Below are 27,305 nucleotides of genomic sequence, written 5' to 3'. Positions count from 1 at the left end.
TCACCCCTTCCTTCCTTCTCTATTCCTTTCACTTCTGACCCCCCTGTGCCCACAGTCTCTTCACCCTCTAAGCTACAGCTGAGATATTGCTTCTAAAGGTGGCCATGCCTTTCTCTCTTTCGCCTGTCTCACGTGCTGGACTATCAATTTCTCAAGACAGGCCCTCAGAGGCCAGTACTTACTGGACAGATACTGTTTTCTCTAATTTGAAAGTGTAACAAACCAGTGGATCTTTCAACCATCATCAAAGGAAACAGCAAACTAAAATCGAACATTAACTTAAGAATCTCTTAGAGCTATTGTGAGAAAGGAAAACTAGGATTTATCAAATATTAACTACCAAGGGCTTTAATGCCCATTATATCCTTTATCTTATCATCTGCTATCTAACAGAGGAACAGGCTATGGGGCTCAGAGCCCCGAAATGATTTGCCCACACTTACATAGGGGTAATGTTTGAATTCAGAATGCTAGACTCCCAAAAATATGCTCTTTGACATGTTCCATCAATTCATATCCTTATTATTAAAAATGCTTTAACATTAAGACTATGCCAGGTGTGGTGGCTCTTGCCTGAAACTGCAGCACTCCAAAGCTGAAGCAGGGTGCTTTCCAGCCTGGGCTAGACTACACAGTGAGATGCTATCTCAAAAGCACAACAGATAACAGACTGCTTAGTTTATACTTGGGATATGCTCCACTTACCTGAGCGAGCCTTGTGAGTTTTTCCAACTCCTCCTTGAGCTGGCTGGCTTCAGCTTCTTTTAGTCTCAGCTGAGTCTCTAGCTCAGTTTCATAGGCGCTGAGCTCTCCATGGGCTTGCTGCAGGGATGCATTCACCTCACGCTGCTCTTGGAGGGCACTTTCTAGCTCTGCAAGCTCCTGCAAAGTTCAACATGTTTAAATGCAGCATCCTGAGTACCTTGAGAGCATCTACAAGTCATAACTAACCTGCGCACCAAATACTGGGCAATCGCTACTGCCTGGCACAGAAAGATTTATGAACAGCAGGATGGAGTGTTATGCTGGCACATCCAAGTCGATATACAGAGCATTCTACTAAATGTAACCTGAAAATTCACCAAGTTGCCAACATGCTGTTTCCAAAGAAACTATTTGTGTGACACTCCAGTCTGCAAGCATACGAGTAAGACAGGAGTGGAAAATACAAACAAACAAACAAACAACTGTTCTTCCCTGGACCCAGTGTTTTTACACCACTATGTCATCTGTCTCCTGAATGGCAACTCACTATGACCACAGCACCATGGAGCTAGAAAAAGGGGGTGCATTATGGACCTAGATCTCTGACTGCAAAGCCCACACTTTTCTAATTAAACCACAGTGTGTTCATTTAACAGAAGAACAAAGGACTGGCATGCTAAAGATGGCAGTGACTGAACTGAGTGCTAACAACAAGCCACGTGTCATCCACTGAGAAAGGAAAACACTCTCAAAACTAAACTCCTATACTGACACACCTTCATGTGTCAGTATACAACTTCTGTCTATTTATTTGGTTATGGAAGAATTAGCTCAAACTACTGTGAATAAACAGGAAGAACCTGGAGTAACTTCTGTTTAGTTTTGTAAGAACTACTTGGCACTTTTTGGATGAAAGGCAGTTGTATATACTGTATGCATTCCAAAAAAGATTAACATTCAAATTATAAAGAATTCTTTCAGTTAACTAACAAAAGAAAGATGATCCAATACAAAAAAATGGTCAGAAAATATGAATAGGAATCCATTAGGCTAAGGAAATCTGAACTGCAAAGAACAAATGAAAGGTATGTAACCACTCCAGTATTCATGGGAAAAAGAAGTTAAAACAGATATTATTTTATATGGAACATAGAGGAACAAAGTAAAACAGCACAAGGAGTCTACCAGGCAGATGTACAGAATGCACCTGCCTAGACCATGCACACATGCACACTCGAATGCACGCATGCACGTGCTCATGCACACCACTATAAATTCTGGAGATAGTTAGGAAAATCTGATGGTAGTTTAAATGTCAGATGACCCCAGGGAAGTACCCTCAGTTTTCCTAGATGTAAGAATGGCATTTATTGTAGTGATGTTGGAAACCAACAATACTGATGAAAGTGATGTTTGAAACTTTATGAGCAGAAACAAAAGGTATATATTTATAAAATCAAAACCAAAATATTAATTTAAGGAGGCTCAGAGATATTTAACTACTTTTCTAATATTCCTGCAAATGTGAAAACTTTCATAATACAAAGTTTGGAGGAAGACACCTTTTAAGACTCAGCAGACTGACAAACTATTACATTTCCTGCTAGTGTGGTGACGCACATCTATAATTGGAGCACTCAGGTGGTAGAAGCAGGAGAATCACAAGTTCAAGGCCAGCCTGAGCTACATACTAAGGTATTTTTTTTTATTTTTGTTATTTTGGGACAGTGTTTCTGTGTACCCCTGGCTGTCCCAGACTTACTCTGTAGACCAGGGTAGCCCCAAACTCAGAGATCTGATGGGGAACCTCCTCAAGCCAATGGCCTTTAAGAAGCTAGACCAGGTTGGGGCATGACTTTTGGACCCAGAGAAAGCCGTTGGCCCAGCCAGCTCTCTCTCTTGTTCCCACGCTCCACACCTTGAGGGTGGACCCCCTGTTCCTGTTCCGTGAGATCTTCCCTTACAATAAAGAATAATCTTATAATTATTATAATAATCTTATAATAAAGAATAATCTTTTGGAGTTATCTTGGGATTATTTGAATTGTGAGTTCCCTCATTGAACATGTTCAGCTTCATCTGACAATCCAACTTCACGCCTGCTCTTCAGGACGCCTAGGCACCCCTGTGGTGCTCCCCATTTGACAGCTCAGCATCACATTCTCTGCCAAGGGCTGGTGACCCACCCACCACCCCTCTCATTTGTCTCTCTTCATCAGTCCCATCTCAAACAAGCCGCTGCCTCTCCAGCAAACCAGTGATCCCAGCACAGTCCGCACAGACCGCAACTCACACTGACGGAGAGCTTTGGGTTTTCTTTTTATCCTGTCACCAACTCTCAGAATCGCTTTGACCACCTTAATAATTGCTCTTAATTTGTTAAACAAAGCATATTTTTCAGTATCTAACAAGCGCAAAAACAAACCGGGATTGTCCATTGCTGCTTGCATCTCCTGGCCATGCGGCTGCTACTGCAACACCTGCTGGTCGATGAGGATTATTACACCTACTCCAACTGGCTGCAATTGCCTTACAACAGGTAAGAGCTGGAAAACTACAAAATTACCGATAACATAACTATCCAGGAGTTAATAATTACTTTGCTTATGCTATGGATGGTATTCTGAAAGGATGATGTGATTTTCCTTATATATCCCTTTATTTGATTCTAGGGTTTAGTTTTGTTTTTCATGTTATCTCATTAATATAGTTTGATAACAGAGCCAAGAATGAGGCACTTTTAGAAATGACACAGCCTTTACAGACTAATAATGAACAGCTAGTTGGGCAAATCAACACTTTCGAGAGGGATACCATTAATTTAACAGACAAAATCCAGCCAATGTCGAAGGGTGCTGAGATATTATCTGAAAAAATTCGCCCTGCTGAATTTAATAATTGTAATCTGTTGAAAAGTTATGATAGACTAATGGATAAGACATTTCTCCAGGAAGGTAATATGCACACCATCAAAATTATGTTCAAGAATGAGACGTTATCTTTACTAGACAAGTTTCATACCTTGGAATGCTCAATGAGGGCATTAGAACAGAACAGAACACTGGATAGGAGATTCAGACTTTACAAAAGGCAGTAGTAAAAGATTTGAAAAGATTGAGATATTTATTGAAACTGATGAGCAGGGACAGAAGGTACAAGGACAGGATTTAGCCTCATCACTACATGCCAGACTCTGGGGTGACTTACCCAGAGTTTTAACTGCATATCCAGCAACTTCCTTGGAAAGACCATTTGGTACAGAGTACCCTAAGGTAGTCAAAGAATATACATGGGAACCAATACATATGAGCTTTCTAAAAGAAATTAAAGGAGCAATATTAAGCTTATGGACTACATTCACATTTGTTAGGGAAATGGTGAAACATGGGCTTTAAGCAATAGGCTGACATACACAATTAGCTTCAATTAATCTCAGTGATCCTAGAACATGGACCTCAGCTGCTTTGAAGTGTTATTGGAGTGAAGAGGCAAAAATTTTAGAACAACAGGGGAAAGCAAAAGGATTGGAGATTTACCAAGATCAAATTATTGGTGAGGGCCATTACTCTGATCCTCAGGAGCAGGCTCTCTATGATGAATGCACCTTGTCCCTGTGTAGCACAGCAGCTTTAAATGCTTGCAACAGGATTCAGGAACCAGGAAAAAAAACCTGAATCATATATTAGGGTTAAACAGGGTCAGAGAGGGCTTTTTAGTGACTTTTTACAAAGATTAACTAAGGTTATACAAGTAGGAGTGTAATAGACCCAGAAGCTAGATGTATACTTATTGAATCTTTGGCTTTTGAAAATGCCAACATAGAATGTAAAAAGGTCCTTGGGCCTTTAAAGGTCAGATCAGCACCAATAGATGAATGGATCTTACATACAATGAATTTCGAGACACTTGACTATAGTGCTGAAGCTTGGGTAGGAGAAGCGATTTCCAATGGTATGAGGAGACACCAAAAAACCAAATGTTTTAATTGTAGCAGAATAGAACATCTGAGAAGGAATTCCTAAGAATAATGTCCCCTCTAGGAAGGGCAAGAATATGCAATCTATGTCTCAGCCTTCTGCTATATGTAGGAGGTGTGGCAAAGGCTGACATTGGACCAATGATTGTAGATCGACAAAAAACAGACAAAGCAACATGAGACTGCTGTGGGACAATGGTCTTGTATTCTGTAAAGATCTGTCACTTGTATTGTTTTAATAAAACGCTGATTGGCCAGTAGCCAGGCAGGAAGTATAGACACGGTGACGAGAACAGGAGAATTCTGGGAAAAGGAAAGGCTCAGTTTGTAGTCATTACCCAGACACAGAGGAAGCAAGATGAGAATGCCTCACTGATAAAAGGTCCCAAGCCACGTGGCGAATATGGACAAGAATTATGGGTTAATGAAAGTTGTAAGAGTTGTTTAATAAGAAGTCTGAGCTAATAGGCCAACCAGTTTATAATTAATGTAAGCCTTTGTGTGTTTCTTTGGGACTGAATGGTTGCAAGACTGAGCAGGACAAAAACCTCTCTCAACACGATACCACTGGGAAACTCCTTGTGGGGCCTCTCACAGGCCCCCATGTCAAACACAGTCCAGTCATTCTCAGTCACTATGGAGAACATGCTTCACCAGGAAAATTAAAAAATCCAGTGCCTATTGTAAAAAATCATACTGTTCTGGATGATGGAATAGAAATGGAAGAATCAAAAATTCCCGTAGGAAATAGGAAACATATGTTTTGTAGGACTTCTATAAATGATCACAGACCAAAGCTAAGATTATGGATAAATAATATTGTAATTGAGGTATAACTAGACATGGGTGCGGATGTGAGTATCATTACTCCAGAATCTTGCCATCTGGATTGGCCTCTTCAAGAGGCAGATATTCAACTCCTAGAAACTGAAACCTTATCTCAAATGAAATAAAGCACAGGGTGGGTTGAATGCATAGGGGCAGGAAAGACAGGAAGGCTGAGGCCATATGTAGCTAATATTGCAGTGAATTTATGGGGTCATGATCTATTGCAGCGATCGAACAGCCAGATTAACATTTCTGCAGTCCCCAAAACTCATGTTTCTGGAAAGGATATTATAAGGTATTATAAACAAAGGTCACCAGTCATTCAGGCTGTACAAGAACACAAAGCAACTAGCAAATTTTTGGAGGTACTAATGACCCTATCTTTAAAATTGTTAACTAAGAAACCAATATGGGTTAAACAATGACCTTTAACAGTAGAGAAACTGAAGGCTTTAGAACAGCTGGTACAGGAGCAACAAGATGCTCATCATATTGAAGAATCAACCAGCCCTTGGAATTCTCCTGTATTTGTTATTAAAAAGAAATCTGGAAAATGGAGAATGGTGACAGATCTTAGAGCTATGAATAAGGTATTCAATCTATGGGCCCTTTACAATCTGGAATTCCTCTGCCTTCTCTATTACCAAGAGGATGGCCTCTCATAATTATTGATTTAAAAGATTGTTTCTTTACTATACCTTTACAAGAAAAGGTCAGAGAAAAATTTGCCTTCACAGTGCTTACTTACATTAATTCTCAGCCTACTCGAAGATACTAGTGGAGCATCCTCCCACAAGGAATCCTCAATAACCCTACCCTGTGCCAATACTTTGTAAGTCAGCCATTGGAAATAATATGTAAACAATGTCTATAATTTACCATTACATGGATGGCATTTTGTTATCTGATTCAAATGCAGATACTTTAGAAAGAATGTTTGAAGAAGTAAAGAAAGTTTTGCCTAAATGGGGATTACAAACTCTCTTGAAAAAATACAAAGAGGAAATTCTGTCAATTACCTAGGTTATAAAATAGTTTTACAGAAAATTAGAATACAAAAGGCACAAATTAAAAGAGACCGATTGGGGGCTGGAGAGATGGCTCAGAGGTTAAGAGCATTGCCTGCTCTTCCAAAGGTCCTGAGTTCAATTCCCAGCAACCACATGGTGGCTCACAACCATCTATAATGGGGTCTGGTGCCCTCTTCTGGCCTTCAGGCATACACACAAGACAGAATATTGTATACATAATTAATAAATAAATATTAAAAAAAAGAGACCGATTGTGGTCTCTTAATAACTTTCAAAGATTGTTAGGAGACATTTCCAGTCTATATCCAGCTGTTGGGATAACACCTGATCTAATAATTCATTTAAACAAAACCTTAAATGGTGACAAAGACTTAAATAGTACCAGGAAATTAACAGCTGATACAGAAAAAGAATTGATGGTCACTGAAGAGAAATTACAGGAGGCACATGTGGATAAAGTGAATCCAAATCTTAATTGTATTCTAGTCATATTGCCTTCCAGAATTTCCCCTACAGGAATTTTAATACAGAGGGAACATATTATATTAGAATGGATCTTTTTAACACATAAACCAAGTGAAAAAATTAAAAACTTATGTGGAAAAAGTCTCCGAATTAGTTATAAAAGGAAAATTGAGACTTTGTCAACTAGCAGGAATAAACCCAGCAGAGATGATAGTGCCTTTTGCTACTGATGAAATTAAAAAGTTATGGGAAGACAATGAACCATGGCAATGAGCTTATGCTAATTTGGGAAGAAATTAATGGCAATTATCTCAAAAGCAATAGAATTAACTTTATAAAGAGAACTACTTGGATTCTTACCCAAATTGTACATGATGCACCAATAACTGGAGCCCATACATTCTATACTGATGCAAATAAATCAGAAAAGGCAGGTTACAAATCAGAAGAATTAAGTAAGGTGGAACAAAGCCCTTATAATTCTGTATAAAAGGCAGAATTATATGCTATTCTCATGGTACTAAGCGATTTTTAAAGGACCTTTCAATATAGTTACTGATTCACAATATGCAGAAAGAGTTGTCTTGCATATTGAAACCACTTAATTTATACCAGATGATACAGAATTGACTTCATTATTCATTCAGGTTCAAGACATAATCAGGAATAGGCTTTGTCCCATATACATACACACAACTGATCCCCATATAGGTCTGCCAGGACCTCTAGCACAAGGTAATGCAGAAATTGATCAATTATTGATTGGAAGTGTGCGAAAGGCCTCAAAATTTCACAAAAAAATCAAATAGCAAAGGTTTAAAGAAAGAGTTTTCTATTACATGGCAACAAGCTAAGGAGATTATAAAGAGATGTCCTAATTGCTTTCTATAACCAAATACCGTTACCTGCTGGGAGTAACCCAAAGGGTACTCAAAGGAATGAAATCTGGCAGATGGATGTATTCCACTTTACAGAATTTGGAAAATTAAAATATGTACACCACACCATTGACACTTATTCAGGTTTTCAATGGGCAACTGCTTTGAGCTCAGAAAAAGCTGATTCAGTAATCACACATTTACTAGAAGTAATGGCCATCATGGGTATTCCTGCACAAATAAAGACAGACAATGGTCCAGTATATGTATCTTAAGAAATTCAAACAGTTTTGCTTATTATAATATAAAGCATATTAAAGGTATACCAAATAATTTTACAGGTCAGATGAGGAAGATCAAACTAAACTATAAATGGTATGCTAAACAAACAGAAAGGGATGGAAAATACACCCAGAAATAGATTGCATAGTATTTTATTAACCTTGAATTTTCTTAATGCTAATGAGAAAGGAACAATGGCAGCAGAGAGAAACTGGATAATAGAAAAGTCTTTTGAATTAAATCAGCTGGTGTATTTCAAGGATGTGTTGACCTCACAATGGAAATACGGAGATGTGCTATGTTGGGAAAGGGGTTTCGCTCTTGTTTCCACAGGAGAAGAAAAACTAGGGATATTATAAAAATTAATAAAGATTTGGTTTGAAAAAGAGAAACTCTTGAGAAAGAGAAATGACAGCTCATCCACAGAGGTGATAACCATACAGGTGGTAAGGAAACTTCATAAGGGTTGGGGCAGGGTTATGTTCTTGTCTATATAGGAAACTACACATTCTCGAAAAGTCAAGGGACCTTGGACATTTGGATGCCTAAAGGGGAAAAAAAATAACTATCCAGAAAGGATCACCAAGTAAAAAGGAATATGACCCATGAGGACAGGTTATATGAAAAAAAAATTCTATATATATATATATATATATATATATATATATATATATACACACATACATATATACATACATATAAAGCTGGCTTTGGAGATGGAATGGCTATCCTTCTCTAAATCCAAACAAGTTGTTAAAAAAAAAATTCAGACTTTCTGTCTCATGTCAGGAGCCATCTGGTATGGGACAGAAAGAAGAAAGAATTTAGGAAAAAAATTTTACTCATCTCCATGCCTATTTTGTCTATATTGTATATTTTATTGAATATATGTCCATATGAATGTTTCAGCTTTCCACAATGAACAGTAGATTTTCCTGCAGTAATATTTGATGTTCCAGGAAGAAGATGGGGTCCCATAACAATGCCTACACCTAGTTGATATGACATCACAATGCTGATAGTGCTACTCTAAGACCGGTTTTTGGGTACCAACTGCTGAAACAGTTCACCCTGTTACAATGTTCTGGCCAGAACTCCAAATAAGAACTTTAGAAAAACCTATCGACTACTCAGAGACCATTTGCAGTTACACAAGACAGTAATCTTGAAACTTAACCATCAGTTTACTTTTCCAGGATCCCATAGAAAGGACATTGCTCCCATGACAGCTGGAAGCAATTCTAGAAGACAACATCCCCTCTCCCAACAAAGTTTGTCCTCAAGGTTAGGCACACCATTTAGGGGTTGGTTATTAGTTGGGGGTTGGGATGGAAATTAAGTAGACCTAGAGATCTCCTTGAAAAATAAGGGGGATGTTGAATGGGATAATAGGTAAATTAGTGTGAAGTTACTCACACTAATAATAGTGAGTAATAGAGTGAATACTTGTGAGCTATTATTTATGGGAAATTTACATTGGAACAGATTCTTGTATTTTGTATAAGCTCATATTATATTTGTTATACTGAATATGCTCCTAATTCTCTTTACAATATTTATATACCTATGCAGTTATTTTATCACAGTATATGCATGCATGTTTCTGTATCTGTTTAAGACATTTTGTATATGATATTTTTAGGATAAATTTATCATATTGCATTATATATTTATACCTCTGATCAAGACATTTATACATTGTTTATATTTTAAGATCATTGTCCTCATTCACTGCACAGTTGTTTAAAGATTGTTTAATATTCTGTATGAAGTCTTAGTCTTTATGTTATATAGGCATTATATATAATAGGCATACTATTAAGTATTATAGGTCAATAGTCATTCATGTTTGTCATACTTATATCAGACTAATTAGGTTCTTTAGATACATAGAGATTGTATACTACATAGATAGATAATCTTCAACCACTTCAAAGATCTGTAGAGCATGGCATTTAAATAACTTAGGGTTCTGTTGATGTGAGACACGATTGCTCCTGGCAGCACTGATCTATTTCTGAGACAATGTTGAGCACCAAAGACACTCCACTCAGATCTTGTTTTCCTCTTGGCACAACTGGCCTTTGGGCAAGGAACTGCCCATGCCTTGACAACTGGCAAAGTGCATGGCATCCGGACTGAACAAGCAGGATAGGATACAGGAAAAAAAGATTGCCAAACCTTGCCAAGACAAGGTAAGATGGTTCTGAAAATTTCCTCCCTCTGAAAATGGTCTGTCAGTTACTCTAGGCCTTAGCCAAAGTTGGTTGCTTCAATATTGCAAATGAAAGTTTGGGTGATTACTCAGGCAGCCAGTTGTCTCTGTCATCTACTGCACATTTTGGGAGCTGCTTGATTGCACTTCCTGTCTACTCAAGTAATATTATCTCCCTTCTCAGGCCTTCGATGGGGTTGAAGATTAGATAGTAGTAGTTACTTTTCTCTTACGATCCAGCTAAGCCATTTCGAATACAAGACTCCTTAGGATAGAATGTTTATTAAAACATTTAGCACATATTCCTTGCTTAATATTGTTCATGTTGTTTGTAATTCTAATTTTGTATGGTAAAATAGTGTATATAGTTTTGTATTTTGGGTTTGGAACTCTCTCATTTAGACAAAAGCAGGAGGTAATGGAAACCTCCTTCAGCCAATGACCTTTAAGAGGCTGAACCAGGTTGGGGCATGACTTTTGGATACCCAGAGAAAGCTGCTGGCCCACCCAGCTCTCTCTCTTGTTCCCATGCTCCACACCTTGAGGTTGGACCCTCGTTCCTGTTCCATGAGTTTTTCCCTTACAATAAAGAATAATCTTAGAATACACTTTTGGAGTTAGCCTGGGATTATCTGACTCACGATTTCCCTCATTGGACACGTTCAGCTTCAGAGATCCATCTGCCTCTGCCTCACAAGTGCTAGGATTAAGGGTGTGCCCCACCCCCACCTGATTATAGTAAGATTTTATCTGAAAAAGGTTACTAAAAAAGCAAAGGGAAATCCTCAAAGTGATGAGGATGGGCAACAAATGAAAGCTAGAATTTACAACCTTATGTCTATTAGCTGTAAAATGATGTAAGTTACTAAGTAACAACAGTTAGATGAACCATGTTCTTCCTGTAATTTTACTGAATAAACCCAACATAAACATTTCATACAATACTTTTAGTAGATACAATTTATTGATCTTTAGTTATTTGGCAATCTTTAGGGAAAAGGAACAAAGCTAAAATAAACTGTCTGAGTAAAGGAAAAATAATGCTTCCAAGTAAGCAGAATATGAAGCAGTAGTTGTCATTGTCCTCACCTTTAAAGGACACAAACCAAATAGCCACTAACGCTTTTGTGACTTACAGTGGCACTGTTCCAAGCTAAATTTTGACAGCATTTATTTCTTGGTTCAAACAAACAGACAGAAAGAAATCATACCTTTCTCATATTTTCTGCATCCATGGCAACTATTTCCAGTTCATCCCTCTCCTGCCTGACGTCTGTCAGTCTCTGCAGCAATGTCTCCTTTTCATCCCGGAGCTTCCTACACTCCTTCTGGGCCTGAGCTGCCTGGTCTTTGATGGTCCCCAGGTACTCTTGCAACCCACTGATGACACCTTCTAAATCCTTCTTCAGAGCTTCATTTGCAGCTATCTGGCCTATGCAAGATGAAAATAAAGAGATAATATGTATTTTAGAAGTACTTTGTCTCCTTAGTGATTAGCTATTAGCCCATAGTGAAATTCTAAGTTTCATTTACTTTATCTTTCAAGACAGAATAATTTATTTCTTATAATATAGGAATATTTTGCAGATATACAATAAGACAAGCATATTTATGACAGATATTTCCAGAATGCCTAATGCTATAAAATTTTAATCTCGGCTAAAGTAATAAAAAGGTATAATAAAACTATGAGTTCTTACTGGACACACAAATCAAGACCACAATATATAAGACTAACACCGGTCTCAGACTGGACACACAAAACAAGACCACGATCTATAACACTAACACCACTCTCAGACTGGCAGCAGAATATACAGCCTGAAGGGTTCAAAAAAAGGTATCATGGAAATTGGAGAAATGGGCCATCAGTTATGAGCAACTGGCTCCTTGTCATGGCAGCTCACACATGGCTGTAACTTTAGCCCCAGGGGAACCGACGCTGTCTTCTACATTCCATGGGCACTGCATGCACAAGGTATACAGACATATTTGCAGGCAAAGCATCCATGCACATACATTTTTACTAAGTATTTTAAGTGTATGCTGATACATGCTATTTGCAGATACTTTATGAAAACTGCATGGAAAACTTCTCTCAACAACTAATTATCGAGACAGTAACCAGTTTAAGATGACACACAGGATGGCAATCAGGGAATGGAATCTTGATTTACACTGAGCTCAGGCTCTCATTAATACACCAATATTCTAAAATGTTCCCTTCTAAAAGTACCTTGCAAATGTGGGCCCAGACTTCTTCCTTTCTGTAACCAGATGAGTCTCCTACATAAACAGGCTCTGAAAGGATTTTATGCCATAGAAGATAATCAATGACCAAGCTCTTCCTGATCATACTGACTTCTTGCCCATTGTCATCAATGTAACAGACCACAATAATACAAAATACTTTAAATTTTATTAGACATTCTGGATAATCTCAGCAAAACTTCCCCATCAAGTACTAGTGCTGAGACCTGGACTGTATCCAGGCAAGTCCTAGACAGTCTCTCTAGTAACTACGGCCAGCACTGATACTGTTCCGTTAAATCACACTTCAGTTCTCACCGTCAGTAAGCTGTTGTTCAAGATCCTTGATCTCTTCAGTCTCCTTAGCAATCCTAGACAGAATCTCATCCAGGCGGCTCTCGAGATGTGTGTATTGCTTGTTCATAATGTCAAGCTGCTGTTCTTTACCCCTTTTCTGAGCTTTCATATGGGACTGAATTTAGGGGGAAAAAATGAATACAACCCAAGTTTTTAAAACTCTTAAAAATAACAATCTTTAGCAATGTTTAAAAGGAAGAATAAAAAATAAAATGTTACAATTCCATCTGCTCTGAGTTAGGCCCTGTATTATTTTCATGTAAGTAGTTCCTGTTAAAACCCCAGAATGGCTTGAAATAAGATGAGAAAACAGAGCTGATCAGGGAGTATAAGCCATTCGTTCAAGGTCACAACTGCTAGGTCTTACAGAAAACTTCAGTGTTATATGCACAGCATTAAAATGTCTTTTAAAAAGGATTCCTGAACTCTAGCTATATTGAAAAACAGTACATTTAGAGGAAGCATCCAAAAGTACATTCCAAAATATAAATAAGTGTTATATCTGTGTACAAGGACTCTAAGAGATTTTACTTAAGGGTTTCTATATTTACAAAATTTTGGGGTGTGGAGTTTTATTACTGATAACTAATGCCTTTTTAATGTGAAAAATACATTTATATGTATTTTAGAAGGTTTTTGGGGAAATGGAGACTTGTGATAAACAAACTCTCAGAATTCCCATTTACTTTCTATCTCCTATCCGACATTTGTTTTTAGATACAATAAACTGGGGATGGTGAGGGTAGTCAGAGACCACTATCCCAGCAAGTATTCAATGCAGGACCCACAGGCCCACACCCTCTTGTTCCTGACAACATGGCATTAGCCAGTCACTGCTAACTGAAGGTAATGGATTATCTCCCCCCTCAGGTGTGCTGGGGAAAACAGAGAACCAATTATCTTGTCTAACCTTTCATTTCACAAATATAAGCTCGAGTCTCAGATCAATCAAACGTCGTGACTGGATATCCTTAGGCAAAAGTTCACATACACTGTAATTCCCGAGAGAAATTTTGCCTTCCCACTCATTCCACCCTTCCCAACAAGTTCAGAACACTAGAACAAATAACTGAGGGAGAACTCGTCAGAACAGTCAGGGCCTGAACAACAAACACTAAAATGCCCTCCGTTGGAGAGGTCTTCTTTCAAATGGAGAACAAATGACTGGCAACACCATTGTCACCGTCAGCTATTATTTTACCGGGGATAAATTTAATGGGATATTCAAATTTTACTTTCTCCTACATCCCCCAAATACTCACCTTAAATCTCTGGACACTCAATTACTGCAGATAAGAGTTTACATCCTAACTGTACTACTCCCTAGACTTGGGTGGCTCAAGGATGAACAAAACCCCTATTATACTTATATCTTAACCAACAACTCTTAAAATTCCCCGTTAAAAGTGCACTGCAACCTCTACATGCAGGGCAAACATGTGGTTCAAGATGTGCATGGTGGGCAGTAAACACGTGGAGGACAGCAGACCCTGCGGTTTCCTGCGCAGTGGAGCTCACAAAAGAGTTACTGTGAAAACAGGAACTTACAGACCTGGCCCCTCCTCCTTCCAAGCCCTTTCTCTGTACACAGAGGAATGACCATACCTTAACTTCGAATCTGTTCTGTTTACAGCTGAGACGTGGAGAACAAAAATAGTGGGCGGAAAGCTAAGCTGTTTTCAGATCCATGTGTCTTTCCCACTCTGACAGCCACATCTTTGCAAGAGCCTCTGTGCCTAAGTAACCCTCCCAGCGCCACAAACCAGCGTGAGTGACAGCGGAGCTAGTCCAGTCACCAGCAGGCTCCGTGAACAGGCCCCGCCCCCAACTTTAAATCAAAACACAGGAAGCTCCCGAGGGCCAATCACGCCCAGAGGCTGAAAGATCACTAGGCTAATTCCCTCTAGGAAAGCAGCACAGATTTTTATTGTTTGCCCAGTGATAACTGTTCCTCTAGCTGGGAAAACTGTTCCTTTAGCTGGTTACTAAAATAGGACTCGATTTTTAAATGCCATTTTCTCTTTTGAAACCTAATGAAATGTACTTTTAAAAAACATCTGACTAGGCTTGGTTCCGAGCTAAGATTTTATTTTTCATTTTTTATCTTTAATTTTGGATTTTAATCCTTTTGTGACGAAAGGGTTGATGTAGTAGTTTAGTGATCAGAGGCAGATAATTTAGTTTCCAGGTCACATTTCTACCCTCTGCAAAGTGAGAGCTTGAGATGCGGTGAACTGAGAATGCCATGCTCTGGTGTGTGTGTGTGTGGGGGGGGGGGAGGACAGGGCTTGTGCATCTTACTCCTACCTGAGCAGATGGGTTCTAGCTGCCCTCAAGACTTAAGCCACCATTCCTGAGTGTCTAGCCTCTCCTCTGTGATACTCCACAGAAACACAGTGAAAGTAAATTCCCCTTCAGCTCAGGAAGTCACGTCTTTTGCTGAAGCAATCAGACTCAGGGACCATCAGGCTGCTTCCTTCTGCTTCCCAGGGGATAGAGTTTTCTATTGTTAGGACAACCCTTACACAAATGCACGACTTTTAATACACAATGTAAAAAAGCAAAATACTACTGACTATTATACATCATGGTACTTACAATATACATCATAGTACTTAAAAACCTCTGAGTTTTCTTCTAACAAAAATTTTCGAAAATAACCAAGACTTTTAGGGCTTGGGAGATTGGCCTATGAGCATGCGAAGCTGAACTCGAACACCCAGCACTCGAGTAAGGCAGGCACAGCACAAGGCCATATCCCGCCCCCACCCTCCGGGGCAGCACAATCTCTGAAGCTCACTGGTCAGCCTAGCTGAATTACTTAGCTCCAGATTCAGTAAGAGATCCTGTGTTAAAAATGAAAGGATGAACAAATAAATTAATACTTGAATAAGACAGAAAACAAATGAGGCTGAAAACTGAGAATGACTTCTGGCCTCCATATACATACAACATGCACGCACACAAATGTGCATGTTTACTACATATGCATGCATACACACAATTAAAAATAATACTTTCAGTGAGAATACTAAGTCTTAGCTTTTTTTTTTTTTTGGAAGTATTTAAAGCCTATAAGGTAATCCTTTGTCAAAACTACCTGGCCTCTAGTCCTAGATGTCTGTGCCCTGGCACACAGGCGGAAACTGGTGTGTTTAAAGAGTGACCTGTCTGTCAAGTACTTAAAGCAGCTCTAGTGCACTGCTCTGCCACACTGAAGTTTATTCCTGCTAGTCCAGACATCTTACATGTTTCTTAATTTATAATTCAAACTGCAACAAGAAAACATGAAGGAAATAGTTTTACCTATTTCAGAATAGTGGCTAAAATAGAAGCCATTAGTAAGATTTATAGGGTATTGACTGACAAAAACCAAGAGTCTGACTCTACCATTCAGACATCTGACTTCACAACTTAGAATGACAAACTCCAGAGAGGTGTTTTATTTTTAAGGATAAAATGAACAGAAACATCAGTTTTTGTAGAATATTTGCATCAGGAATTAAAAAGGTACAAAAGACCTCTGCCCCTGTCCCTGCTTCAGCACTTCCTGCCTTTAAGGAGAAAAAAAATTTACAGGGCACTTTGAATCAAGTCTCTCTTGCTCTAAAATACAATGAAATTCAATCACTGCCCCCCCAAAAGTGCTTTCATTTATTGAAAACCACTCTTTCAAGACTTTTAGGTTGTTTTGTTTTGGATGTAAATGTTTCATATGAATACATAGCCTATATTTGTATCTAATTACATATACATATATAAATTATACACACACATCACTTAACTCTTAGTGTATCAAACTAAGAGACTAGAACGGGTTCTGCCATTAAAAAATGATAAGACACGTACTACCGACACACAGAATCTTCAGTCTCCATAGAACAAGTCAAGATTTCGTATTTACTCACGTGCTTTGGGTCTTTGGAGTCCAGGCTCTCTATGGCTACTTGCAGGTTGTTGATGTCCTCCTGCTTTTCGGCAGTTTCTTTCCTTTGCCTTTCCATTTGCATTTCTAGATCCAGAGCCTCCTGGCGTAATTTGTTTAGCAGTTGTATTCTATCACTCAACTGTTTGAGAAGAAGGTCCTTCTCTGCTTCTGAAATCTAATCCTCCCCAAACCCCAGCATGTAATTAACAAAGGAGAGCAACAACAATTTATAAGCTAATGCCTATAATCTTAAAAAATACTCTATGTTATAGAAACATGCAAAATAAGAGATGTAGGTGTGGTGGGCTGAATGAAAACGGTTCCCACAGGCTCATACATTTGAATACTTGATTTCCAGCTGTTTGAGAAGAATAAATGTTTGGCATTGCTGGAGGACGCGTACTACTGGGGGCAGGCTCTGAGGTGTCAAAAGAACAAGCCATTCCTAGTTAGATCACTCTGCCTTGTGTTGTATCTCAAGATACCATCTCATCTCCCAGCTACTGCTCCAGTACCACGCCTGACTGCCTACTGTCACAAAGGTCATGGACTCTCTAACCCTCTGGAAACGTGGGCCCCTAAATTAAACAATTAATCAATTTTGGTTTTTCAAGAGGGTTTCTCTGTGTAACAGTTCTGGATGTCCTGGAACTCACTCTGTAGACCAGGCTGCCCTCAGACGCACAGGGACCTGCCTGCCTCTCCACCAAGTACTGAAGGTGTGCACCACCACCACCACCAATCTTTAAGGTAGCGATTTAAACAACTGTAGCAATGCTTTTCAGATGTGTAGTGCTGACTGAGGATGATGGTCTACACATTTAGTCCCAGCTCTTGGAAAGAGGATGCAGGAATAAGCAGTTCAAGGTTATCCTCAGCTATATAGCAATTTCCAGGCCATCCTGGGCTACGTGAGACCTTGTATCAAAAAAAAATCCAAAATACATTTAAAAAAAAATTTTAACCTATGCAATTACAACATGGATTTGAACTGCATGAAATACTTTGGCAACTGCTGAAAGTAATTTTCGGTTGTCAACCCCTTGCCCCCCCTCCCCGCAACACATACCTTGTGTCTGACAATCTTCATGCCATAGCAGACACGCTCTTTGGTTCTTAAACTAAGTCCCAGGTGAAGAGGCTTAGTTAGAAGAGATGAGTCAAGAAGTAACACGTATAGGAGACCAGATAGATCTTCTTGTGTGAATTTTTTAATATCTGTTTTTACTATTTTTATTATGTGTGTATCTGCATGTGGGTTTGTGCATGTGAGGGCAGATGCCTGTGGAGGCCAGAAAAGTTGGATCCCTCTGGAGCTGGAGTTATAGCAGTTGTGAGCTGCCTAACATGGGTACTGGGAACCAAACTCTGGTCCTCTGGAAGAGTAGATCTTAACTGCTGACCCATCTCTCAGCCCCATCTGGTGTCAAATTTAAATAATTTATTTCTACACATTTTGTGAAATGTTAATAAGATGTCATCATGAATGAAATACTTTCATTATATTTGACTCTAAAAGTATCCAACAATTCATTTCAAAGTGATTTAATATGACTATATATCCCTGGCTGGTCTGGAAGTCACTCTGTAGACCAGGCTTGCCTTGACTAACAGAGATCGTCCTGCCTCTGCGCGCTGTGTGCTGGGATTAATGGCATGCACCACTATTGCAATTCTATAGAAAGGAAGCAAAATCGCATTAAAAATTATTTTTAGTTAAGCTTCCACATACCTTTTTTTGTTGTATAGCTTCTTCCAGTTGCTGAAATTCTTGAGTAGCCCGTAATATTTTCTGTTCTGCTGTTTCTATATCATGGTGTAGTTCTGACAGTCGAATTTGTGCTGAAATTTCAAACAATTCTAATATACACACATGAGAAAAATGCTGACTTCTAAGATTTTTTACTACATTTACTTTGCAACGAACGCCACCCTAGTTAAGTTGTTCCACTGGAGAAATGTATCACTTACAATAGCTTCCATCTCTATTCAGCTCTGTTCTACAAAATTATAATTGATCCTTTTATTTGTATAATTCTTAACATGAAAAGGACTTGACTTCTCTTACCACTGTGAAATGCTTTAAGAGGACTTCACTGCAAAGTAGGTACTTTACATGTCACCAGGATACTAACTATAGCACCACGACCATCCCCTTTGTTATAGATGGAACTCAGTTTCAAGAAGTTCACCATTTGGAGCTGGGCAGGTGGCACATGTATTTAATCCCAGCATTTAGGCAGAGAAGGTGATCTCTGTGATTCTGAGGCCAGCCTGATCTACAGAGTGAGTTCCAGGACAGCCAGAACAATAGAGAGATCCTGTCTCAGAAAAAAACAAAAACTGTAACAAAAGCAGTTTGCTCTGGGAGGGCTGGAGCTGGACTTGAGGAAGAGCACTTGCAAAGTGTGCACAAGGCCCTACGCTTGTTTCCCAGCACCAATGAATATGATGTAAGAAAAGGGAAGTAACACAAAGAAATTAAGACAAACAGAAACTTCCCTCTGGAGGGGGCCTCAAATCAGTTACTACTTTCTACCACAGACTTCATTTTGCCTTTTTCCTTTTCTCACACTTCATTTTCTCACAAAACCCCCTCTACCCATGTCTCATTTACTTCTGCTTTCTCCTGCCAAAGCCTTCCATAAAATACACATACAAAAGAAACCAGTGTCCACCTTGCCGCCTATGTAACTATCAGCTATGCAAGGACGTGCTAACCATCAATTGATGGGAGCCCCACAGTGGATCACAAGTCCACTGTGCAGCTCCACTGTGGGGCAAGGTGCACAGACTCCAGTCACACCCACATCTCCCACATCCACACAGCCAGTGAGCTAACACTGGCAGAGTACCTTCAGTACCTCTTGGCTTAACTTCTTCCTGTACTGGTTTGCCAGGCGCGGCAAGACCCCTTGAATTAAGACTGGGGAATGCACACTACTGTTGGAAGAGTGAGAGGCCAGCCTGAGGGCGAAGCCTGAGAGTGCTCTGCTTCAACTTATTGGAAGGGTTTTGTCTTCATGCTTCTTCACTTGCTTCAGTGACTATTAACTACACCTCTAAATGAGTGCCTGTTGGCAGGATGTAATTTATACCCTCCCCCACCCCTCCACCCCCGCCAGACAGGGTTTCACTGTGCAGAATCTTTGGCTGAAATAGAGATTTGTCTGTCTCTGCCTCCCAAGTGCCAAGATTAAAGAGGTGCACCACCACCGCCTGACTGTTATTGTTGTAAGATTGATTCCTTGAACATGTTGCCACCAGTTACTGTCAGAAACCTGATTCTCCACCACAACAGGAATCATTTAAAAAGCAGGCTCATTAATCAGTACCTAGGTTTTATACGTATCATTTAAACCATAAGTAGTATCAATGAGGAGGGGAGGAAGTGGAAATTTTGAATGGTATTAATATAAAAAAAAAAGAAAAGAAGTCCACCCAGTTAGAACAGAAAAAAAAAATTATAAGATAAGCCGGGTGGTGGGCACACGCCTTTAACCCCAGCACTTGGGAGAGAGAGGGAGGCAGATCTCTGTGAGTTTGAGGTCAGCCTTGTCTACAAAGTGAGTTCCAGGATAGCTAGGACTACACAGAGAAACCCTGCCTCAAAACAAAACCAAAACAAAAAAATTATAAGATAAAATCAACTTGTATATCCAGTTATTTTGGCTGTCTGCCTGTATTAAGCCTGTATACATTACTTTTTGCAGTGATGGACACTGAACCAAAAGACTTGCGCATGCCCGGCAAATGTTCCACATGGGGCCACATCCCCAGTCTCATACTTTTTAAGAATTTAAGAATAACTTTGTTTAACCTGCACTTATTTTTTTTCCTGTGTCTTCCAATTGCACATCCGGTGAGGCATGAACTCTCAGGGGCGTGTGCTTGTGTCTAAGCTGTCCTCCAGGCACCATCTTCTGGATCTGAACAGCCTGGGCATCGCTGACAATGAAAGTCTCGGTGGCAAACATGTTTCTCTTGTATCTGGATTTGCCAATGTAAGGGCTTTCATCTGGGGATTTGTCAATTTCAGCATACTAAAAGCAAGCATAGCAATAGATCTATGGATTAAGAAGCAACTTCCAGTCAAATGACATTGTTCATCTTATTAGTGGTAAACACACCATACAATTAGTCATATTAATATTATAGTCTAGAATCTAAAAGATTTAATGCTATTCTTTATCTTCTTTTCATATAGCAAAAAGGAACTAGAACTAAAAATGGTCTCAAAAGGACTCTTGCTTCTACTGGCACATAAGCTTAGATTAGCTGACTAAAAAGACTACTAACAGCTATATGACTGCTTAATATTGTTTAATCTTCCAGTCAAAAGCCCATGTGTATTATGTTGTTTCCTGACCAATATAAGTAAGAGTTCAATCTAATACATATTAATTTTAAATTTTAAAACCTAAACAACACATGATACTGTTGGAATTACAAGTCATTTGGCAGTTCCTTGATTCTATGGCATTTTTACTAATAACAGCTGCCAAATACTGACTCTAGAGAGCAGTGAACAAGCCAGCTAGGAGGCTGCCACTCAGGTGCTGAAGCACTTCTGTTGAAAGTTTGGATTTAATTGATCCGCCTCAGATAACAGATGGTTAAGACAACTGTTTTCAATTAAAGACGTGGCTCTCAGCAAGGATCTCCTGGGAACTTTTATCTTTTTAGAACATTACTTTATTTAACTCCCTGAGCCAAGCTCACACACTCAACCAAAATACAGTTTACTTTGGTGATATCCTTTTATCAAGAGAATGGAGTGAGATGGGAGAGCTGGCTCAGCAGGTAAAGGTACTTGTAGCAAAGGCACCTGCTGCCAAGCCTGACTACTTGAGTTCAATCTCTGGGAACCACACAGTGGAAGCAAAGAAATGACTCCCCAAAATTGTCTAACCTTGAAATATATGCCCTCTCCTATACATACAAACACAAATACAAAATGCCCTCTCCTATACATACAAACACAAATACAATTTTTTTTTTTAAAAATGGAGCAATTAATGGTAAAATCCCTTTAATGTTCCTATCACATGTCTTCTTCCTATGTCCCCCAATCCTGGCTTTAATTTTAGATTGCTAAAAATATAAACTTACCTCTGATGGATAATAATTTAGTGGCTCAAACTTAGCATCAATTTTATAAAAGGCCAGTTCCTGCTCCAGCGCATACTGCTTTTGACATGCTCGAGTTAGTTCCACTGTTTTCTGTTTTAGCTATTGGTCAACATGAGATGAATCAGTATCAGTGAGTTTCAGAAGACCTTTGAAGTTTGTAAGCTATTTCAGGATATAGTGAGTCAAGATTTAAAAAGCAATTTAGGTTGTTCATCTAAACAGGAAAATAAATATCAGTCATTTTGTAGTACATGCTTCCTGGTTTCCCAATTATTAGTACTAATTTATTGAATGTAACTCTTTCCTTACTCTTTGATTTTAATGATTGCTTCAATTCACTGAGAGACATTTTACAGAGGAGGAGAAAGATTGGCTCTAATCAATAAATCTTAGCTGTGAGCGTGTGTGTTGGGGGGTCTCACTATGTCTGCCAGCCTCTTGAGCATGAGGGTTATAGACATGTGCCTCCATGCCAGGCCAGAACATTACTCTTTGTAGCAGAGAGGTAAGGAATGTAAATAAGTTCAATCAGAGGCAAATATGTGGTATTAGTAATTTTTAATATAGTAACTTTACTCTAATTACAACTTTTTTGGTTACACTTGGATATTCTGGAGCTGGGAGGAAAATGTAAAGATAATCTAATTTTCTGAATTTACAGATGCAGAAGTTGAGTTCCAGATTGCTGAACTGCCTTGTCACAGGTTACCTGACTATCAAACTAATCCTTTGAGTTCATTTTAAAGGTCAACTAAGTAATTTTTTTCTTTTTCATTTCTTTTTTTGGGGGGATGGGGAGTCTGAGAGTTGATTTCAAAGAGAAAGCATGCAGAAATATTTCACGAGTATCAAAATGCAAATTCAAAAGAAGATAGCATACACACAAACATTTCACAAGGGCAGGAAATGAAAACCGTGCATGAGTGAGCATGCAGTCACCTCCTGAATACCCATCAAAAGGAGCAGCACTGACCTGAGCTCTCAGAGGGGGTGACCTACATCTGCAACCCCACCCAGGCTCCACAACTCCATTCCAAGGTGATAAAGCTGCTCAGAGAGGCTAGTCAACCTGCCTAACTGAGCAACTGGTTGAAAGGCAGTGTGCACATCTGCGTAACCTGGTTTTAAGTCTAACATTTTGTCCCATGCTGCCTTCAGTGTCCTCTTGCAGGCTGTCTAACACATTGCCCTTATTTAGGTTTCTACTGAAAGCTCAAAAGACGGAGTCTCAAGGATACAATTTACAATCAACAGCCTCAACTTATGTTTAGGTTTCTCCCCCCAAAGCAAAGCCAAAACAAGGGCAAACACTACTGGAAGCAGAGAACATGTTTGGACTACTTTCTAAAATAACCTTTGTTTTCATAGCTCTGGACTTAGATGATAAGTCCTCAGCAAACATCTTCTGGAAGAAGTGCATAAATGAGAGCAACACGGGAGCCAAGGGAAGTATGCGAGTAGCATATTGGCTATGGGTAATCAAGAGATGACTGCAGGAACAATAACACAAATCTCCTCTCACATTCAAACTTCTTCTCCTATATACAGTCATTTACAACATATTACACAAACACATTCCCAAAGAGACAAACCAGTTTCAAGACTTAAAATGGAAACAAGCATATTAATACAAGTTATCATGCAAGACCACAGAAAACAGTGTGCAGTTCAGTCTTGAAGGAACTACCTTAAAGAAGAATAAAGACTCAGCAGAAAAAGGCCTGCAAGAAACCAAGATAAGGGCTAAGAGAAGAAGCAAACAGAAGCACATTACCTAGAGAACACTGGAGCGAGCTAGGCTCTGTTGCCACTAGTATTTCTACATTGATGATTCACCACCGAAGGATACAGCTATCAGGACTGGTGATGATAGCATCACTGAGTATAAATTTACCACCCTGTATTACTTGGTACTTGAAGTTATTTTCCCATTTAGAACCTTACTAAATTCTCACAAGACCATGATGGTGGCCGGACAAGAAAACGTTCCATTTAAACAATAAGAACACTGAAAGGTAAGAGTTAAATAGCTTGCAAAACAACAAAGAGGAAGTTGGGTTAGTATTTCCAGATGGTGGGGATAGGATCCGCTACAATTTAAATGGATGCCCAAAGACTTAATCCAACACAGTTTTTCTTTTATAAAGGAACTAGTTTAGTGCATGAACAACTGCTTAATAAAATTGCAAATCATTATACAATTGGAGCGATATTATCATCACATATCCTGCAAGAGACAAAGGGAAATATAAGCTCTCCAAATAAGACCTAGAATTCTCCTTTTAAATATATAGTAGTACTTTTGGAGAACAAAAAGGGGCAAAATAATGAAATGGGTAATTTAAAAAGGAAAGACAAATGATCAATAAATGCATATATAATATTCACTCCTCCAGCAGTTAGAAAAATATAAAAATAAAACTAACAAGATTCCATTTTTTTTTCTCTCCTGTAAGTTCACAATAATAAACCAAGCTGGACCCTTTTACTTACTGCTGTGGAAAACACAAATTAGTAATAAGCTTTTTTTGAAGTGGACACCGACATTTATCAAAAATATTTAATTGTGGGGGCTGGAGAGATGGCTCAGAGGTTAAGGATGCTGACTGTTCTTCCAGAGGTCCTGAGTTCAATTCCCAGCAACCACATGGTGGCTCACAACCATCTACAATGAGATCTGGTGCCCTCTTCTGGCGTGCAGGCGTACATGGAGGCAGCACACTGTATTGTATACATAATAAATAAAATCTTAAAAAAAATATTTAATTGTATGTTTGTAGTTTTTGTCCTGTGTGTGTGTTTGTAGTGTGTGTGTGTGTGTGTGTGTGTGTGTATGTGTGTGTGTGTGTGTGTGTGTGTATGTGTCTCTATGTATGTGTACGTGAGTGAGTCTGTGATGCGTGGTGAGTATGTATGTTGTGTGTTATGGTGACAACTTGCAGGGGCTAGCTAGCTGTCTTCTTTTACCATGTAGGTTCCAGAGACTGAACTCAGGTCTTTACCCTTTGCCTGCCAAGCTATCCTGCTAGTCCCATTTATCAAAATTTCAAAAGAATTTTGCACAGCAGTTCCACTTGATGTGATCTATGGTAAAGAAATACTAGTGTGAGTGTGTAAGATACACACACACACACACACACACACTTCTCTGCAGTATTATTTTTAAAAGCAAAAACAGCTATCTAAATATCTGTCTGCATAATTGTCTAAAATACGGAAGAGCCATAAATGGAACAAAATAAACAAAATAGACTTTTAAAATATTGAGGAAGATTGAGATATATATATGTATATATATATATTATATTATATTATATTTTAACTTGGAGAGCTTCAACTGTGTTCTTAAAATTAAAATGAAGTAGCCGGGCGATGGTGGCACATGCCTTTAATCCCAGCACTCGGGAGGCAGAGGCAGGCGGATCTCTGTGAGTTCGAGACCAGCCTGGTCTACAAGAGCTAGTTCCAGGACAGGCTCCAAAACCACAGAGAAACCCTGTCTCGAAAAACCAAAAATAAAATAAAATAAAATAAAATAAAATGAAGTATCTATATTGTCTATAGATACATATATGTATTAAAAAATTCTTTTAAAAATATTTGCAAAATTATTACATTGTATAGTGTACTTATTACATATATAGTACAGAATCATAGAAAACAAAACACCTGGGGAGTGAGGTAGAAGAGCCTTCATTTCCACTGCATTTATTTCTGTGATCTGAATTTGTTAAAATAAATGTTAATTATGTATAAAAATGCTTTAAGAATGTTAACAATAAAAATAGTGTAACTTGCAGAAGAGCATAATATGACTTATAACAAAAAATACAGAAAAAGGAACAAAATGGGAGGGCAAGGTGGCCCAGTGAGTAAATGCTCTTGCCCTCAAACCTTACGATTTGAGTTCGATATCTGGGGTCCACACAGTGCAAGGAGAGAAGTGAAAACTGCAAGCTGTCCTCTGACCTCCACATGTGCACAGACAAATATGTGTGTGTATAAATTTACAAAATGATATTGTCTGTGTTGGAAAGGCTTCTTGGTCAGGTGGTGGTGACGCACACCTTTAATCCCAGAACTCAAGAGGCAGAGGCAGGTGGATCTCTGAGTTTGAGGCCAGCCTGGACTATATAGTGAGTTCAAGGACAGTGAGGGCTACATAGAGAAACCCTGTCTCAGAAAAGCAAAGCAAAGCAAAACAAACAAACAAAAAAGATCTTTCTTGAAGCAAAAGCACACAGCTAATGTCTGCTTGTTTCAGGACAGCAGACGTATTCTAATTATTGTTCAAGACAGCTATCAGATTCAATACTAAATGAAAACATGTCTCCTGAATTTGCATCTGCTAGATCTTAAATTTACCTCTTGAGGCCTGATTTATATAATTAGAGCTCTAACTCTTCTTGCGTGACAGCTCCCTGAGCTGCTTCCAGCCTGGACAACTATCTCCTTTACCCTCTCCAGAGCTTTCAAGTTTCTCAAAATATGCTGCCTTCTGGCCAAAAGTGTTCTACATTTTCATGTTCTTCTCCACATTTCAATTATAAAGTCAAATTATAAAAAGTTAGACTTTACAGAGATACATAAAGGTCAGCTTGGAAATTTCCTAGGTCTGCTGTTTTTCCCAAATAGATCATCTTGCATGTCTCTGGGCAGGCTCACACTGGAGTCACTGTTTTCACCACTGGGCATTGTTCACACAGGAAAATACGCCCAGGACCTTTCCATGTACAGACAGCCTGGCTTCATCTTAGCAGCTTATTACAGCTATTCAGCTACATGGATATCCAATGATGGACACTTTAGTTACTGGAAATTTTGCTAATAAGAAGCATGTCATATATCCGTGTGTGTGTCTTTGTGCATGTACATGGGCTTCCTTTTACACGTTACTGCTACCATTTCTACAGAAAAGGAGTTTCCATGACATAGGGTGCCTATGTTTAACCTTTAGATAACTCTGCCGTTTTTAAACTTCTGACAATCTCTAGTCTTCTCTGTGAAGCTATTTTAAACATACCCTAAGCAGTGTGGCCAACTCCTAGTGTGACAGATCATGTTTCCCCTCTTGCTGGACAACTTACCTCACACATCAGCCTTTGGGTACCATACTGCAGTCAACTACACTTCGCAAAGCCTTGGTCATCTTCCCAATGCTACAGTCAGGATTGCGTTTTACTTGTTTGTTTGTTGTTTGTTTGCTTTTCGAGGCAGGGTTTCTCTGTGTAACAGTCCTGGCTGTCTTGGAACTCCC

General features: G+C 39.0%; 1 protein-coding gene across 2 annotated transcripts in view; it reads right to left on the bottom strand.

The window, feature by feature from the left end:
- Cntrl (centriolin) overlaps window positions 1–27,305 on the bottom strand; it is an 86,595-nt gene that overhangs the window by 41,705 nt on the left and 17,585 nt on the right. Inside the window, exons 8-14 of one of the 2 annotated variants that reach the window (XM_041675291.1) lie at window positions 22,028–22,147; window positions 20,736–20,958; window positions 18,648–18,757; window positions 16,896–17,090; window positions 12,949–13,102; window positions 11,592–11,812; window positions 706–882 (exon numbers count right to left, since the gene is read on the bottom strand). In XM_041675291.1, the coding sequence (XP_041531225.1) occupies window positions 706–882; window positions 11,592–11,812; window positions 12,949–13,102; window positions 16,896–17,090; window positions 18,648–18,757; window positions 20,736–20,958; window positions 22,028–22,147 (1,200 nt within the window). Of the gene's footprint in view, window positions 1–705; window positions 883–11,591; window positions 11,813–12,948; window positions 13,103–14,592; window positions 14,690–16,895; window positions 17,091–18,647; window positions 18,758–20,735; window positions 20,959–22,027; window positions 22,148–27,305 lie in introns of those variants that run through there. The other variant, XM_041675292.1, reaches the window with a different exon arrangement.

This window comes from Microtus oregoni, unplaced genomic scaffold (assembly GCF_018167655.1).
Source record: "Microtus oregoni isolate MIOR12 unplaced genomic scaffold, Mior012 000025F_ref0000491, whole genome shotgun sequence".
In the NCBI taxonomy this organism is placed as follows: Eukaryota; Metazoa; Chordata; class Mammalia; order Rodentia; family Cricetidae; genus Microtus; species Microtus oregoni.
The sequence above is the reverse complement of the archived record's forward strand: the minus strand, read 5'-3'. Positions and strand labels throughout refer to the sequence as shown.